Raw genomic sequence first — 20,506 nt, 5'->3', positions numbered from 1 at the left:
GAAAAAGGATGCCAATGCAGGGATCGTCCTGGGCTTCGCCAATGTTGCAAATTGCGATTTTTTTCCTTATTGGCGACAAAAATATCCCATCTGGCGATTTTTTTGGCGACAGACTTTTTGGTTATTTAATTCGTACATACAATCATAGATTTGGACTGGATAAAATTAAAAGCGAGAACGAAAGGAAGCCACAAACTTGACTAAGCAATGCATTGGAATCAATCTGTTACACAAACGATCCCTTGTTCGTATTGACGACCCCATCTTTACAGTGTATTGTTACATCATAATCTGCTTATGCTGACATCTGGGCTGAGTACTATATGCTGCGATAGTCAATCATGCTACCGCTCTATACCTACAACTGACCGACTTCTGAAGACGCGAATAGAACAGATACAATTAACTGAATGGCTAAATCTTCTGTTGGTTTTTTCTTTTTTTTTTTTACATATACCAGTACAATAGTTTTGCTGAACCTTCATAGAAAACTGATAACCTTTGAAGTACCGACTACTGTGTATAAATACAAAGCAAATGGAAAAATCTCAATCACAATTATGTCTGTCGCCAGTGCAGCATTTTACTCATTGATCTTTTCCTTTTGCCATCAAACCGTGTTACGGCTGCTGAGACTTAAACTCCGAAACAAGAAATAGCACAAAAAAAAAAAAACAACAACCAGTTTTGCATAATTAATAATAATTATTTATTTCTCAAAATACAAGAGTGAAAGAATCTCTAAATTGGGTGTGAATTTATGCTTATATATACGGTCCAATATTGCCAGGTGTTGACAGGTGTAAGTTTCATTCGTGGGAATGGAGATCCTATTTTGCTTGTCGAGAAAATTTATACAGCATTCAGTGATCATTCTTGCGATTTAGGAAGCAATTCACTACAAGCTTTGTGAAGCTAGCCATGGGGTGGGGGCTGCTGATAGACTACTGGTGTCACCTGTCAGTGCTGTGGACTGTGAACGTGGATTCAGTAAGATGAACCTCATAAAAACTGACATCAGAAATAAACTCTGCATCTCATCTCTCGAGAATTTCATGAGAATCAGCATGTACAGATGTGAAAAATTTGACTTTGAAACTGCATTCAACAAGTGGGCAGCCCTAAAATTGCGACGGATCTTCATGTAACACTTTGTAACATTTTGTTAATGCTTGTTGTAATTAAAGAATTAACTAACCCATCTTTTGTAATTTTCATTGCCTGTTACATTAATAGACTAAATTAACACTTGGGAAAATGTACACTACTTGTTCTGGCGACACTTTTTGAAAATTGGCGACAAAATATTGAGGTTGGCAATTTTTTTGGCGACAGCTTTTTAAAAGCCAGGACCATCCCTGCCAATGTAAGGAATTGTTTTGTGTTGAGAAAACTTTTTTGGAATCTAGAGAAATACGAGACAGCTGTTTTCTATTCTCTTTTAATATAAACTTAAATGGTCAACTGAAGCCAGACTTCTTAACTAAAGGCAGATTATGTACTTTGATTCAACCTGTAACTCATTATAAGTTTATAAACTTTTTATTCAAGAATATAGAAATAATGTACTTGTATGTACAAAGTACAGAGCAGGTGCCATGTGATTCACTCCAACCTGTTCCCAAATACCAAAGAAGAAAGAACGGTAGAGTCCGACAGATCTGCATGGACATATAGGTGCCAACACCAAAGATGGTAAAACTTCTCGACTTTGTTGAGCTGATATAAAATGTTTTAGTAGTAATGTTTCTATTACAGTTTTCACCAAGTAGCAAAAGCACAAAATGAGTAGCAAATTTGATTCTTGCTTCTGCATAATGAGCCCAAAAGAAATGGAATGAACAACATAAGCCATTAATCTGAACACAGTGTGCATATCTGTGATTTGGATTTTTAATGTAGCTTTAACAATTTTTCAGTCATATTGCTACGATGTCTGCAGTGTGGCATTTTATAGTGATGTCAAGCATTAAGGCATCATGCTGCAGACATATAGACACATTATCCTACACCAGGCCAACCAGTCCTAACAGTAACGTCTTAATGCTGAGCACCAAGCGAGGCAGCTGTTTAGTACCATTTTTATGTCTATGGGTGGACCCGGCTGGTGATCGAATCCATGACTTCCTGCATCTGAGGTGGACGCTCTCACCACTAGGCCACCGAAGCGGTTAATCTGAACAGTGTTGCGCGTTCCAGGCATGAAATGCATCATTACAAGCCTGCCCACACCTATATGATGCAATTAAGTAAAACAGTAGCCACAGTTCTGCAAAATTTGTCAGAAAATAGGAAACTCAAAAGATAGAAAAGATGTTTGTATCCAGGAATTCCTTCAAAAGCTCTTGAGTGGAAATGAAATTGCAACTGAAGATCAAAGTTAAATGTCAAACATGGACTAGAAATTTGTTTCAAAATGGAGTACCGAACTTGACCCAGGACTCCCTTATGTAAACCTTGGTATTAAATTTGGTTCGAGTCCATTCAATACTTCCAAAGTTACTACTGAATCCAATCAATCCTTCGAAAGTTACTATTTTGAATCCATTCTATCCATCAAAAGTTAATACTGAATCTATTAAATTCTTTAAAAGTTACAATGTGGAAATGAAATTATGATGCAACAGAAGGGAAAAGGCTTAGTTAAACAAAGGCTACAACTCCATTAAATTCTTCTGGAAGATGGTGAAAACTTAACTTTTGATCTTAATGTTAAGCCCACTGTAAAATTTGGTATAAATTATTTAAATATTGAGGTTGAACAAGATATATAATATGACATGACAAAATGGGTAGACAAAAGTGACAATATTTGCTCCATAGATATGGTTGTGGTCATAAAAATGCATTTAACCAAGATAAAACTACATGGTCTGTTAAGAACATTTTAGAAAAAGCTGATCCTAATGATCGGTTACAGGTACCCAATCAAAGAGAAATTTAGATCTGGATTTTCAAAGTTCATATATGTCAACCCCCAGAAAGGTGTAAGCATAATTATTCCTATATGAGTGGCAAAAAACTGCAATCTGAGCATACAAAAAAAAAATTAGTAATCTATATATTACATGCCATAATTACTGAAAACCATATGCAAAACCTTCATTTATTTTTGCTACTTGCAGTTAAAATTCTTGTCACAAATTGGCCAACTCCATATGGATTAATAGGAGAATAAAGACACAAAATAAAATGACAAATTACTTATACAAAACATTCATATTTCACTTTCACTGAATGGTTGCAAAGTCCACAATTTCTGAATGCTGTATGACGTCACTAGAATTCCTTTAAAAATTTGTAAAGCACTATTGCTTTCCTGATGCAACATGTTCTTCAATTTAATTAAATCAATCTCCTCTAACAATTTTTAATCACTATCACATACATGCTAACCCCTGGTGAGGAAAAAGTGTAATCCAAGTGGACAAAAAGAGTAATCCACATACAACATAATAAAAATTCAATGAGCACGAGTAAAAAATGATTTACCCCTCTGGACTTTTAACATCAATTACTGCTTTAAGTTTTCGTACAGAACACTTTGAGCTTTAAAAAGCAACAGACTCTCATATTGCATTTCAAAACACTTTAAACCTGCGGAGACTATAAATGTTTTTCACACCAGCAGAGCACTAAGTGCTTGGTTATTACAGAGCCTGGATCTAAATTCAGTTTTACTTTTTGATAACAATGTTGAACAATCTCTCAGTCAGCATTAGAATGGTAAGGAACCAATATTCCTTTCATAACCTGACAAAGAGGAGGAAATACATATCTTCCAGTTATTGAATCTTTTAGCTGGCAAATAAGATGAAAAAAATCAACTCTGTCCATATGAAGTACAACGTCAGGTAGAGTGCCAACTTGATACTTCATTAGTTCTTCTAATTTATCAGCAGCCTTTCCTGCAGCATGGTGCATCTTGTGACAGGACAACCTGATATGTACAATGATGGAGACATTTTTCAAAAATAGAGTATGCAACTCCTTTATTAATTCCAGTCATCACTGATGCAGCATCAGCTGAAAACCCCATACAGTTCTGCCAACATATAATTAATCAAAGCATTATCATGCAAATAAAAATTTGTTTTCTCCAGTGGAATCTACTGTTAATTCTGGTAATGAAGGAAGAGCACTCTGACTTTGCTTTTTTCACTGTCAAAGTCTCTTACACAGAACTGGGTACAACGTTTTGTCTTCATAATCACTACTCTGTTTGTTGCAATACTAAACGGCCTAATTTTCATGGCTTCTGCAATTTTAAGTGAAGTATCTTCTGCTAAACACTGAACAATATTAGATGATTTTGTTCTTGAACATGCAAATTTTCTGCAACTTTGATATCAGGAAATATCCGTTTGAACAAAGGACCAATGTAGTCTTCTACCGCAAGGGGTAGTCCACGTTCTCATAACACCTCTGCATTTATAAAATGTATGTCCACAATTTAGTTCTGCTAAAAAATTTTTATAAGTTACCATAGTACTGGAGTTAGGAAAATGAGCTAATTTAAGGTTTCTTTCTTTTACCACCATGACCATTATTAAAATCCTTTCCACACAGCCTGCAAGGGGCATGAAGCTCCCCTAGAAAGGAACACTGTAATATGTAGTTCATGTATTCATCTTTGAATTAATTTTTCATCATTTCTAATCTATGTGAAATTATTTGAAAAATATTTTTGCTCTAACACACGCATCTACTAGAATAAATCCGACCTGACTTTAAGCGGCACATACCTACAGACTAGTTCTGTACCAGTATCAATTTGAACAAAGAATCTGCGAGAAATGAATACAAGTTAGAAAACCAGTCTGTTCGCTTCTAATTAAGCCATACAGCTGCTATAATAGAACATAATACTGTTAGGAAAGTGCAATTAAGTCTACGGACAAGCGTATTCTTATGTCGTAGTTACACAGAAGCCATCTTTTTCTAGAATACGGTCTGTGGGATTAATGGGATGTTAATAAAAATGAGAAAACAAATTATCAACTTTTTTTGGAGGGGGGTATACCGAAAACACGCAATCTGAATACATTTACGCTTAAGGCGCGATTTAGTGGAAAAAAAAGAGTAATGGTTTTCATGTATGTTACCATATAACATCAAGTGACATCGATAAAATTGGTTTCAGTTGATATTTGGCACCATGTTCCAGATTTCTCAGAAATGCTTTATTACGCCTATTTCAACGCCAATTTTTGATCTGGGTCGCAGAAAATCACTGAGGCGGGAGTCCTCCGTATGCATGTAATAGGTGCGCGGCAAAAGTCAAAGACTTGCCAGTCCTGCTTCAGCCACCTGCTTTGTGGGAAAATGTGTTGATCAATTAGCTGTGTTAATATTTACAATGACAGAATTCAGTGACTGCTAGACCCTTTTAAGTACATACATGTTGCCATTATACGAGTACATAAAAAGAAACATGATGCAATAGCTGGGTAGCTTCAAAGGCTCTGACTGGCGGCCAGATGCGAAAATGTACCGATATTTACAGTGATAGAATTCAGAGTAAAATAAACCCAGAGATGTACATGTGGTCATTTATAAAAGTACATCAAATAAACAACTTTAGCTTTCATTACTGTGTTCATTTCCGAATGTATCTAAACAAGTAGTGCACGAGACATGTTGCCATTCGTAAATTTGGATAAGTATTTTGGGGTTAAATGACAAACTTACGAAGATTGTAATGAGATTAAGAAGAGTGCTAAAGCTGCTGGAATTGATAGTTCAGATAGGACAGTAGCTAAGTGTAAGAAAGTGTGTGATGCCTAGCTTAGTGTCTGAACAAGTCCTTACTTGGATTGACAAATATTCAGTATCACTCTGATGGACGAACAAGAGCTATTTAAGTGGTACAATGACTGACCATACTTTTTTTTAAAAAGGCTCCTCGCCGTAGCAAGGTTAGCTCTAGTGTTGTAACGAAATGTATTCAGCAAGACAGTAGTAGCTAGGCCTAGTTTTGATATCAATTACGCTGACAAACACTCTTGCCCATTCACAAGCATGTTTTGATAGCTGCTGGACCATTAACCCTTTTCCGAGTAAGGTAGCAACTATTAATTTCCTGCATGATATTCTTTGATGATAAAACATACAAACATGTGTTTTAAGATCAGAATCGGTGATCTGGATATATATTAACTGCCTCTTGTTTACTTTCGTCATAAAATTAGTGGCGGACTTTGCTAAGTCTGGGATGTACCAGTTTATTAGATTGTCTGTTTTCGTAAATATTTTCAGAAACATATACAGATCATTGAAAGCAAAGCCAAGGTATTATTTTATTAAAGATTTAACTTTAAAATGCAACTTATGTAGGTCAGAAATGTATGGGACAATGCTATGTTGTGGAATTCGCGAGATGCGCTTTACGGTCTAAGATGTTTTCTGACATGACACGTATTTGTGAAAATACGGGAGAAAAAACCATAGCAAATCGGATACTATTTAACCATTGCCTAAAATTACTACAAGTACGCAGACAAATAAATAAACCATAAATCTGCAATCCTGTCAATGGACTGTTGTAATGAAGCTATATTAAAGGGAGTGATTACATTATGAAAACCTCTCCATCTAAAAATAGATACACTCATGTCTGTGTTGATTCTGTAGGAAAGAAGGGACTGCAACTTTTGATGGTGGGACACCTATTTTTACCAAAATGGACTCCTAGTTTTTAAATCCTAGCGAGATCTCTGTGTTCTTTTCAATACAGACTGGTCTCCTAATTAAATGTTTATCAATCTATACTGAATCTGATCCTGTTTAAAATTCAAGGAAAATGTCATGTAGTTACTATAAATGGAAAATATGGGAAACTGATTGACATATGGTTACACCGGTCAAAAACATAAGATCAGAAGGAGGTCTATGATAAATCAACATTATATGACACAAGCCTCGAACTGTACTTGTCAATCAGTGTCTCGCCCACTCCTGATGTTGCCATATATAATCTTTGATCTGAACTTGGAAATGTTTCCTTTTGTTTTTGTCTCTACATAAACTAGATGGGTACCCCAAGGCTAATTTTTTTACTCGGGGTCATTACGAATGGGCACATACCCGAGTACCTGTTGACACATTTAATGGTCTGCATTAGCATCTACAAGTAATAAAAAAAATTACCATAATAATAACACCAGTAAAAATATGACAAATCCAAATTAATCAAGGCCTTAGTAAACATCAATATCTGTTGTTCATTATAGTTTCAAGACATCACAAGATGTATTCTGGGGAAAAACCTAGGTCAGTATAACTTTCAATCTAGGAGGTTTAGCAATAAGAGTTGATTGATGGTCCCTGTGGTTGCCATATTGGATATCAGATCTGTACAAGTTTTATTTAAGGCTAACCAGACACCACAGTTAGTCTTCCAGTAAAATTCCAATGATGATGATGATGATGACTTTATATTCAGGAGTAGCTATAACAGGAGTTTAAAGAAAGCTGCTGTGGTGGTCATACAGGATCTTAGATTATCTACAATTCTCATGATTTTCCCTTAGCACTGACAAAAAAAAAACATGATATCAAGAATTGTATTGAAAACATCATGCTGGCATAACCATTCATTCAGGACAATTAACAATATATAAAATATTTAAAATGGCGGAACCAATTTCTATTAGGTCCAATTAATCATCATAGAAGACTTTAAGTGAAAACCCCATGTTGATATGACTTTCAGAAGCAGTAGGAAATGTGTGTGATTCGGATTTTTAACGTAGCTTTAACAATTTTTCAGTCATAAAGCTATGATATCTGCAATGTGGCAGTTTATAGTGATGTCTAGATCTGGGGCATTATGCCTCAGACATGTAGCATAATGTCCCACCCAGTCACATTTTCCTGACACCAGGCCGACCAGTCCTAACACTAACCTCTTAATGCTGAGTGCCAAGCGAGGTAGCTGTTAGTACCATTTTTGTCTTTGGTATGACTTGGATGGGGATCAAACCCACAATCTCCCGCATCCGAGGCAGACGCTCTAACCACTAGGCCACTGGAGTGGTTCAGTAGGAAAATGAGATTTTAATATAGTTGTGATGGTGGCCATATTCAATGTTCAAACAAACTATTCAGTACAAATTTGGATTTTACAAGAATTCCAAAATCTTTAGGTCTAAAGAACATCAATATTTTTTAAGAATACAAAATTATAGAACATTTCAGTCGTGACATTCTTTAGTGACTACATAATGCTGAATAAAATAAACACTTGTGTTAATATTTCTGTAACATGGGGATACCCAAAATCTTAACCCAGATGGCTAATTATCCAGAGTTATTTCAAAAGTACCCTATCTTTCTATACTCCAAATGTTTGAGAGAATATAGCAAATAGTCTGGAAAAGTTTCTAAAGAATGCTTTGATGTGTGTACAAAAGACATAGCACGATCTTTTGAGAATAATTGGACTCTTTACCTCATCAAGCACAGTTACCAAATGCAGCGCGCTATAAACAGGACACCTGTTAATACATTCAACTCCATACACATAGGACTACCTGTTAACTGTTAAGCAATGTAGTGTATGTTACGTTTAACAGCAATTTTAACCATTTTACATTTTTGGTACACATCTATTATGTGTGGAAAATTTAAGAGTAGTCTGATTGTTATATCTGTGTAATTATTTTTCACGGAAGAATTTTTTATGTGCTTGAAAATATCGAGAACTCGTTCACTGTCAAGTCAGTGAGACACGTGACCAACCGTAGCTGCCATTTCTCTGAATCTGATAATTTATAAAAACTAATTGCTGCCTACATCAGAGCCTTTACCTAAGTTATTGAATCTTTCATAGCTGTGATTCTAATAGTGAAAACGTCGTTAAGTACTGAATGAAATCCGCGACCATCATTTTGGAGAGTGGAGATTATGAACCAGTTACTTTAAATAACAGATATCGACCAGAGCATAAACAGTGACCACATGATCTAACGTAATTGTCATTCGCACAAATGAATGTAGCATTTAATAGGGGGTTTCTCCGAAGCTGGCGCTATGAAAACCGGCTTAAAATGGCTGATGTTTACAGCAGACATCAAAAGGCACTTCCATGCAAATGGAGACGCCAAAAGGCGCTTCCATACAAATGGAGTAGAGGTGTCCAAAGGCGCTTGCACGAGGTAAAGGGTTAAGTACATAACAGTCACACATATAATTAAAACGTGCAAGAAAATTGGAAGATATGAGCAACCACTGCAGAAGAACGAGTGTCCTATGCACCAAAACAATAGTCATATAAAAGTAGCCATCACTTTCTGTAAAGTTGTCAGAAAATTCAACAATATCTTATCTAAAATGATAGGGGACTATTTATGTACACTATTGACCAGATTATGATTACGGTCAACCAACAGAAAATTCAACAATATCTTATAATGATAGAGGTGACTTTATGTACACTACTGACCAGATTATGATTACGGTCAACCGACAGATTAAGATATAAAAATATGGGTCCAAGAAACTATTTTTTATTTCTGATGCTCAAATGGAGATTCAATGCGAGTGGCTAGAAATATATTTTTCTGAAAATTTTGGTTAAAAACCTCCCAATTTTTTCTGTTAAAACTAAGCATGCAAAATGTGATTCTTCATCACTTGTAACCACTGGAAATACCAGAGTCTCTGCCTTTTGGGGGGGGTTATTTCCAAGAAGTTTTATCACATGTCCATTGTCTAAGGATTAATTATTACATATAATATGCATGTACAAAGCTTTCACAATACTATTCTTGGCATGTGTTGGTTATTAAAGTGAATTCACTAACTGGACTTCTTTGCAAGTTCCATGACCAAAAGAAGTGTTATTTACCCATCAAACATGCATATATATCTGAAGACAACTTTTCTAATTGTCAGACCTCAATCAGCATAAATTCTTCAAGTTCAAAGCAACCGTTTTAATTAAGTAACCTGTAAATACATATGCAATTATGAAAATGGCCAATTTGAATTACACTTGAATTACAAGTGTGCACTCCTTTCTTTGTCAAAAGTTTGGATGAAGGCTATCGGTCTTTATTGGTTAAAAAAAAAAATTAATTTGTAACAGTGCTGGTTAAAATGTTTTTACTAGATGTGTATCCAAGTAAATAATGCAGTGATAAAAGATGTGTACTTGAGGAAAAACAAAAAGAAGGCAATAATAGATGTGGATCCAAGTAAATAATGCAGTGATAAAAGACGTGTACTTGAGGGGAAAAAAGGTAATAATAGATGTGGATCCAAGTAAATAATGCAGTGATAAAAGATGTGTACTTGAGAGAAAAAAGGCAATAATAGATGTGGATCTAAGTAAATAATGCAGTGATAAAAGACGTGTACTTGAGGGGAAAAAAGACAATAATAGATGTGGATCCAAGTAAATAATGCAGTGATAAAAGATGTGTACTTGAGAGAAAAAAGGCAATAATAGATGTGGATCTAAGGTTTAAAGGGCACTTACCACAAATTTGTTAGAAGTGTTAGGTCGTTTGGTTGGTTAGTTTGGTACGATACACTGAACATTCTAAAGATCGAGATTTCACCATGGGAAAGACTTTTTCTACTAGTAAAACTTTATACACTTGTGCTGAAAATGTATCCTAAGTCAGCACTCCAACGAGGACTAGGCTGACATAAGGATGTTAATATTTGGCCAAGGCAACCGCTGCATCCACACATTAATTTAGGCAGTGTTGGTAAATGGCCATTAAAATCTGCCCCCCCCCCCCCATTACAACCTGTATCTTTTATGTTCAGATCTTTATGGTAAAAACACAGAAATTGGGTGCCAAGAACAGGAATCTGGGTACAACACAGCTTTTGTGAAATCAGGAGAAATACATGCCACTTTAAAAAAAAAAATTGATAAACCTGAATTGTGAACTTTTCATGGCTACCATCCCTCTTCAACCAACTACGCTCCTTGGAAATACAACTGTGCAAGAATGAAAATTTGCACCTAATAAAGATAAACCCTGCCCAATGATAACCCAGGTAATAAAATGGGCAACTGAGAACCAGTACAAAGAAACAAAACAAAACAAACAACAAAAAAATTCAAACAAAATTTCCCAAATTGATATCAAAGACATCATGAGTGAGTGAGAACAGAATAATGATTACAATTTGAGGTTTGCCATCATGAGACTACTGGTTGCTGTGCTTTTATTCATCATTAGGCCTCCTTATCATTTCCTTATTTTCTATGTATAGTAACTGTACATGAACATTCCATGAGAGCAGATGGGTTTCTGTAATTATGGTATGTACTATATACACTGTTCTTCTTATACTCAGATTATGCTTTTTTGCCACTTGTATTAGTAATTATTACTCTTATACCTCTCTTACCTCTCTTGGGGGTTGGCATGTATGAAACTACAACAAAGCAATTCAGTTTCACATTTAATACAATTTTCCTTTTATACAGGTAAAAAATCGTTAGAATTGACCGATTACTGGTAGAAGTTTACTAAACTTCAGACACCTTTCAATCCATTTTCTGCATATTATGCCCAGATTCAAATTTTTGGCTCTAAACATCAATTTCTGAGGCATCTTTAGAGATGAAAGTCTCCAGATGATGAACATGGCAAATGAGAAAAATAAAATATAAAGAATCTGATATTACGTTGAAACAAAAACATAGCAAACCAGTGTCAACCCACCTATTGGGACAACTTGGCTGGTTCTAGCTGGAGCAAAACTTGAAGAAACTAGGGGCTGAGAAGCACCAGACTGCACATTAGTTGTAGCTGCTAGGGGAGACACCCGCATCACTGGCCTCTGGCTTGCTGTACAACCACCTATTGAAGGCAGCTGTATGGATGGCGTGGTTTTGACTTGAGAAACTACACTGGTTGTAACTGTTGTCTGACCACTTCCAGCTAGAGTTGTGATTGTAGGCACATTCACTGAAAACAAGAAAATTGTATACGTTATTACAATATTAAAACTTATATCAGATGTGGACTAGATAAAAACTACTTGCTCACTGGATGGATTATCACATCTGGATTATCATCTCAACAAAAGAAAAGTCCTAATGATGACCAATAATCCACAAGAATATCAATGTCCAAGATTCAGTCAGAGATTTTATATGCATGTTAGAGAAAGTTGGAAATAAAATATTTCAAAGCATCAGTGCGTGCAAAACATTCCAAGGCTGTAGTAGATTCAACAAGTAGCCAACATCTGCCTCACAGCTAGACAAGAAATATGGGTCAGATTGAGGCTTTCTATTTAAGTTTTTCCAAAGCAGTTGATTGCACAAGTTATGAAAACAATATCTGCACCTTCACCCACATTTAATGACATACCAGCTTCATTTTGTTTTGTTTAATATATATAAAGGCCTCCATGCCTAGATACTGATATTGGTCAAATTTTATTAAATGACCTTTAAAAAAAGTGTTTTGCCTATTTTAGTAACAGTAACCGTATCAAATGGTAGATTGGAATGCACCAATGCCAGAGTTATTTCTTTTTTAAATTTAATTTTTATTAACAGCCATACCTGATGGCAGATCAGCACTCTATGCAAGGATGCTGTTGTAGTTTGTCACAATCTGTTGTGCAGCTAACAAGTTGTTTCAAGATTTGTATATTTTTAACAACTGCAGTCACATCCGAATTCAGTACAGCTTCATTTGTACAAACATGAAATCCCTCAATGCAATGACAGTTTCTGTTAAATTTTGTCAAAATCTGTTCAGTGGTTTTAGGAGTTGTTTAAACATTTGTTATAACTGCTGTGACATTGAAAGATGAAATACGATCTAATGAATGAACTGAAAAGCCTCAATGGCAGAAAGCCCCTTGTAAAATCATGTGCAGAATTGATCAAGTGGGTTTTTGAGAAAAATTGCAAGTAACAATTATGAATAGGTAATGCACAACAAAAGACAACACCACAAGCTCACCTGACCTCAGTCTGTGAGACTAGAAATAAACAATAAGATAAAAACTTGCACGAGTACTGTTAAACCCAATCCGAGCGACCTCTGCCATGACCAAACACCTATCACTTATGACCAACATCTTCGTGCATAGCTTTTTCCTTGCTACATAAATGCCCGGTCTGAGTGACCACATCCTCAACAATACCTGTGGCCATAATTATTTGGCAAAATGTGCTGCAACATTAACGACTACTGTAAAACCAGATATAAACAGACTTTTATACAAACCATTTTTTTTTTAAAAATCAAGTGGAGTGCAGACTATTTCGAACCTACCTGCACAAAAATAATTGGAACAAAGTAGAGTCTGGTTAAAGAATACTTTAATTTGTGAGGCAGAATTATATGCAACAAACAAAACCAAGTACATTTCACAAACTGCCATACTCTTCTATATCCATTATTATTATAACCCATACAAGCCTTACTGGATTAGCAATCATAGAAGCCAATAGTCATTTCAAAGGTTTGTATTGCTTTTATGTTGTGAAATCCATAACAATGCTAATGTCAAATGAAGAGATCTCCGCTTTCTTTCACTGTAGTGTTAAGGGTACTGCAGTAAATTATTCATCTATGAAGTAACAAATCACAATGACCAGGATAAATGAAGTAACTGTCTTTTATCGTAGTAGCTTGTTTGCATTTCTGGAAGAATTAAATCTGTGGTTATTCTAAAGGTTCATACACTTTGTTCATTTATAATTGTTACTGTTATTAAAATAGATACCATACTGAACATGTGATCTCATCTGTTCTCCCATGTGCATCGGCTGTATCCTTTGATAAACGAGTCGATCCTTTTTATTATTTATATGTACAAATTTTGGCTCAAAATAAATTTATTGTTATCACTGAAATCTGTACAATTAATGGACAATAATCTTTTCGTAAAAACCCAAAGAATATAACCATACATTCTGAAGGAGTAGCAATAACATCAGAAGGAGTAGCGACAAGATTTTTCCAGGACTATTGTTTCAGTCTTACTTGACATCAGAGTTGCACCATTTTCATTTAGCACCAACCAGAACATAGGATGAATGAGAGTCTAGTTTTTCATGGCAATCATCCCAAGAAGTTTACGGGGGTGATTGACAACTGGCCATTCAATATTCTTTTGTGAAAACAACATCCCGTCCAATATTGAATTTTGTGTACTAGAATAGTTAAGACTATTCTTCATCTATAATTTGAAAAGAATCTCTTTATAGCAAATTAACTTACCTATGGAGGCAGCTGACACAACTTGAGCCACTGTAGTGACCACTCCTGTACTTGAGGTAGTTATCAAATGTTGACCTGATGATGTCTGTACTATCTGAATAAAACCTGGTTAAAAAAAGTGGACATATTTTGAATCATCTCTACCTTTGGGTTAATCTATGTGTGATTTGGATTCTTAACGTAGCATTAATAATTTTTCAGTCATACTGCTATGTTTGCAGTGTGGCAGTTTATAGTGATGTCTTGTGAAGGGTAATTCATGACATGTAGCATGATGTCTGCCAGTCACATTATCCCAATACCAGGATGACCAGTCTTAACACTAATCTCTTAATGCTGAACACCAAGTGAGGCAGATGTTAGTACCATTTTTACAAGTCTTTGGTATGACTCAGCAGGGGTTTGATTCCACAACCTCCTGTATCAGGGGCAAATGCTGCAACCACTAGGCCACAAAGCAGTGTAATCTATTTGTATCAACAAGGTTATGCGAGTGATGGCTAAATGCCTATCTCACCAACAATGAACAGGATGAAAAGGTTAGGATATTTTTTAGTGGTCCCCAAGTACATCCCCACCCAGAGAGAAAATCATGATAACTGCTTTTAAGCATAAATAGCCATGCCAGCATGAGCACATTTTGAGCATCTGACAATACACAGACTAACTGTTGGAGAGGAAAACAGTCAAGTTTGCAAATTAGGTCAGTGAACTACTTATGGTCTAGGTACTCTTCTCAACATGCATCCATTTACCAATTTTTTAAGTGTAGGTGAAACTGGGTCCAAGATATCAAGGGCATAAGGAACAGAAAGCTGAAAACAAGCAAGTCATTTAAGCATGCAAACTAGAGTACATGGACATGGTTTTTAGATTTTTGCATTACTCACCTTGATATGCAAAAAAATAAAATAAACGACATTTCCATTTATTATATCCTTCATAATAGGACACTGAAATTTATCAGGTGGGATAAAAATGACATTGCCACAGTGATGGTACCACCAATATTGCCACAGTGTCATCACTTCTGTAACTACATTTTCCATTAGGAAGTACATCTGCCCTTGCATTCAAGTTCTGCAGACCAATATTTCCTTATTTGGGAACATTTGTGTTTTCTAAATTTCCTTCTCTCTCTTCATCCATCATTCCTATCTCTCATTATCATAATTAATAGATCCTAAAATAGGTAAACACCACTGACCCTCTAGTATAGTTACGAAAATCAACAAAAAGGCACTGAAGATGAAACAGGCTTCAATAATAAACTTTTGATAAATTAGTTTCCCCACACAAATCATGGAAATTGTCAGCAACTAAACTTGCATGACCCGTTGCTGTTCAATATTCTGCATCACCCAGACAGTATCATACACCTGTCACACTCGATACCAAAATGTTCACATTTAAAAAAAAACTGCTGATTACATATAGTAATAAAATTGTTCAAATGGCTATTTTAACTTATCATAATCATGGCTGAAAACGATGGAGAAAACAAATATCAATCAAGAACTGAAAATAACAATCGAAAGCAAATATTCAAGTCTGAATGCAGAACTAAGCACAAAAGTGAAAAGAAAAAAAGAAGCAGCCCAAATCCTTATGAACTCACAATCATTCAAATCTGTTTAATGATGTTATGCTCTCAAAGCCTATTGGCATGCTCTGTTCAATGTTGTTCACTGTATCAATCCAAGAAATGGGTTTACAATAACAAAAATAATCCTCTAATTTTTGCACGACAACATTCACTAACTGGAAAAGTATACAATTTGAATTATCACATGTATAATTTAATTTGTATAAAGTTGCAATAATAAAATTATTGTAAAATTTCAAATTTTGTGTGCATTTCAACTTGGACAAACACAAACATTTGAAAAACAAATTTGGAAATGTTTCTTGGTCACAATGTTCTAAAATCCTACTCCTTTCTGAAACGTGATAAACAATCTTTACTGTATGTAGTATCATTTTACAGCACATCAGCACAGTAGTGGCTATATAGTGCCAAGTAATTTAGAACGATGAACTTTTCCAAATATATGTAAACTTTTAAGAACAACAATATAAAATTAAAAATAACACATAAGGTAATACATGAAGTCCTTAAAAGATGCAACTCAAAAGGTTGCTTCCTTGCTCTGGGTAATTCATGATCATTTGCAATTTCCCATACTTGGAGCACAAGTATCTTAAGATCTTGAAATTTAGGCAATATCTCACTGCCTTCATCTGCATTGCAGGAGTTGCCCAATAGAGCTAACATCGGTATGCCATATATCTGTGGTACATCAGAAGTCCTAGCTAGAATATTCAGACAACATGAAGTCAATGTATATCACAAACCATATAACTCTTTGAGACAACAATTTACGTGTCAAGGACAAAGCAGAAAATTTAAAGAAATGTGTTCTGTATCAAAAGATCCCACTGTACTAACTTGAGAAACAAAATGAAATTGGACTATTAAATGGCCTGTCCTTTAGTTAGGCTTGACATTCTGCCTTTTCCAAATTTATTTTTGAAATTCAGGGGATTGACAGGCATGCCATATGTTTGTGTCCATCCAGCTTGTACACTGGATTTGTATTTAACACCATTTTCAGGTTATAAATCATTCGATGATAGTTCCTAACACTTTCACATCTATAATAATCTAATATAGACCAAAACGTTAAAAACTGTTGACATTATCACTATCATCAGTAATATTTCCTGAACAAGTCATCTAAAAGATGAACCACAATGGGAATCAGCTATTTGGGATTTCCTAGGTAGCCCATATTTTAAACACACACTTGTAAAAGGATCTTGATGTAAAGTTTCAAGTACCACAGAATGCTTGTTCTAATGCCCAATGAACCAATCAAATTTGGTTTTATAACCATTCATGTCATGCCAAAGAACGCAGACATGTAAACAGCTACCTATCTGAGAAAAAAGATGTATACTTTACAGGCAGCAGTTTTTTTTAAAATACGTGCAACTTTCAACTCGTTTCTGGAAGGTAAGCATACCGCTGCTCTCCAAATGAACAAATTCGTACAAAGAAAATTGTGCAATTTGTGTCAAGCATTTACATATAGAAAAGTCTAAATTTGCCTGCTTACCAATACTGTGTGTGTGATCAGTATTTTTAATGCAGCTTTAACAATTTTTCATTCATATCACTGGGGCATCATGTCGCAGACATGTAGTATGATGGCTCACCTAGTCACATTATCCTGACACAAGGCCGACCAGTCCCAACACTAACCTCTTAATGCTGAGCACCTAGTGAGGCAGCTGTTAGTCCCATTTTTGTAAGTCTTTGGTATGACTCGGCCAGGGTTTGAACCCATGACCTCCCGCTTCCGAGGCGGATGGTCTAACCACTAGGTCACCGGAACGGTCCAATATTTTGGAAATATGCTACTTACACAGGTGGAGAGCCTGGCTATCGCCATTTTGTAAAATCCTGCAACATACCATGTAAATCGGCCATTTGAATGGGTTGACGGAAAGGTTACTTATCATTCAATAAAATGATATCAATAAACGAGATCATTGGCAAAGATGACAAATTATGGGCCTCGAAGTTTTATTCTTGTGTTAAAGGTTTTGGCTATCAGTTGTTGAGATCACCTATTGAACAGTGAACTAAATCTACATCATTTGCTTAATCATGCTAGTACTTGGCTACATTTCATCACCAGAGCCAAGCAATAAACATGCACAGCCTTAAACAGTGTATATTATGAATTATACAAGTTTGAAAAACAGTAGTAAAATGCAATGCAAAGAAAAGAGGAAATATGAACAATTCTGTTGTGTGGTTGAGAAAGGGGCTATAAAATAGTGGCATGAGATCAAGTAATTTATGATAAAGGCTAGCCAATATTTTTAGTCTGTAGTCAAATCTGACTATCCAATTTGATAAAATTTCTGGAACGAAACTATCCCAATCCTATCCCAATCCAAATTTAATATTGGATGGCTTAAGACTATCGAAGTTGACTGATTGATCGCTGTTAAAATTTTTCTACATGATTAAGTGCTGAACAAATGCATGGACAACCAGTTTTCAAAACGGAGTATTTTAGCAGGTTTTATAAGACTATAATACTTGATGAACCAGACTGACTCCAATTGTTTTGAATGGACTGAAATGCAGCAAGAGGTTACAGGAACTTTTTAAGCCTGCCTGCTGAATGATTCATCACAAGTATATTCAAGTTGTTTTACCACATTTAAATCGAGCATTGTCGACAGAAACAGGCACTGAAACAAGAAATGTGGTCAAAGGTCATGATATGCAGCAAAAATCATAAAACCACTGGTTGCTGCTAATCTTTTATTTAGATCTCTTGATCATCATTATCAGAACAAATCACAATGCATAGAGATTATGTAGGTACATTTCGCTTTATACACGTTGCTGAGAAAAGGCAACACTTACTATTTGTGGAGATGACAAATTAAGTCAAGGATTTGCCACAAACCATGATCCACTGGTCCTTATATTCAGCTACTGTGGTGGTTTTGAGTTAAACTCCTTTAATGAACTAAAATAAGACAGTGGTCCTTCTATATGCACACTCTCAGCTATTATCAAGGAAGGCCTCTCACATTCACGACAGTAATCACTACTCATCTGCATGTGATCTCAATTTCTATGCACTGCAGAATTGCTCAAACAAAAAATTTCACACGCAATCTGATTAACATAGTTAACTGGCTCCCAACTGCGAGCCATTTCAATAAGCGACAAACCACTTTTTTTTCCTCCTCTTCTTACAAATATTCCACACAAATTTTCTGATGTAATTTATAATCACCTACAGTATCATTTAGGTTAATGCAGGCATGTCAATCAGTACCGGCTCAGGCATGAAAAATATTGTAATAAAATGTTATCATACCGACTTGATGCTACATTTCCACAACCTTTTTAATAAAAAATTTTTAATCATGTAACAAAAACTTTTTACGGCTCTAATTTTAAGTGTCAATGAAGAAAGAATACATTCTGCTTATATGCTCAGCTACTGAACAGGAAGCCACATTTGATCTAGATACAATGCATAATATTAATGAATTTCCACATGCACAACAACACAGGCGAAGGACAGTGGGAATATCTTGTAATTTACGCATGCATTTTAGCTTCCAGTATATTTATATGTGCTTTTTCCAGTTTTTAAGAAAGCCCCATAAAAACTTGCATCTGTTCTACAACAGTTCACAAATGACATCCAATTCCTGGAAGACCAAAAAAATCGACCAACAAAAAACATGCTCTGATATTGGTTTTCAGAGAAACTGCGGCCGTCAAGTGTCAGAGTGAATCAATGTATTAATAAATTGACCAGGGTAGAAGTTTTTGTGGGAAAATAACATCCAAACAAAGGTCTAGTGCCACAACATGGGTACCATACATACTATTTTTTACAAGTCAGATCCAACAATATAGACTCTGATCTGCTTTTGCACAATGTGCTAGCAGATCTAGATCAAAGCTGTTGACAGTTGGACCATATATGGAAACGTATATATGGTAATCATCTGTGATGGCAAAATTGTTCCAGTGCTTGAGCTTAATAAAAGCCATGCAATAGAATAAACATGCGTGTTACCTGCTCCAGGATTCACCCACAGCAAAACTAGCCGCACATGAGTTTATAAACAGGCATTCATTTCCCCCTTTTATGAAGCCAATGTACATATCATTCATGTACAATGGGTGTGAGTATAGGGGTTCAGAGAGTTTCCCTATCTGTGTAATCTTTTTCTACCTTCAAGTATACACAGGTACCACATGTATTTGCATAAAAGTCAGATTTTGCGATGGGAGACCTGAGTCTGTTTTCTGCAGTTGGATCAGACTTGTATGCAAGTATATATGGCATTTAAATTGAATTCAAAGGCAAGTCCTGGCTGGTAATATTTAGTATTACTCTGTGACTATATTGTCAGTGATAGTAAAGACAGAAGTAGTAATTTATCAAGATTTTCCTAAATCTTATGAATTGGACTAGTTCATGGAATTAAAAAAAAAAAATCCATTAAACTACATGGGAGTTCCTTTTTTAAAAAGGACTCAACGTCTCGTATACTCTGATTTATGTTCAAGTTTTCAATGAAGTTGCTTCTGTACAAGGTAACAAGTATTTCAAGGTAAATATTTTTACTCTACAGCTATGTATGTATTTATGTATGTATGTATGTGTGTGTGTGTCTATATATATATATGTATGTATACACACATACACACACACACACACCCAGCAGCAAAATAAATGCAG

The 20,506-nt window shown here is 35.4% G+C and overlaps 1 protein-coding gene across 1 annotated transcript in view; it reads right to left on the bottom strand.

Moving 5' to 3' along the window:
• LOC149777156 (uncharacterized) overlaps positions 1-20,506 on the bottom strand; it is a 185,255-nt gene that overhangs the window by 76,775 nt on the left and 87,974 nt on the right. Inside the window, exons 25-26 of the mRNA XM_089941382.1 lie at positions 14,214-14,318; positions 11,691-11,936 (exon numbers count right to left, since the gene is read on the bottom strand). Coding sequence (XP_089797508.1) covers positions 11,691-11,936; positions 14,214-14,318 — 351 coding nt within the window. The remainder of the gene's footprint in view (positions 1-11,690; positions 11,937-14,213; positions 14,319-20,506) is intronic.

Source organism: Sinohyriopsis cumingii, chromosome 18 (genome assembly GCF_028554795.1).
Source record: "Sinohyriopsis cumingii isolate HCF-2022 chromosome 18, ASM2855479v2, whole genome shotgun sequence".
Taxonomy (NCBI): Eukaryota; Metazoa; Mollusca; class Bivalvia; order Unionida; family Unionidae; genus Sinohyriopsis; species Sinohyriopsis cumingii.
The sequence above is the reverse complement of the archived record's forward strand: the minus strand, read 5'-3'. Positions and strand labels throughout refer to the sequence as shown.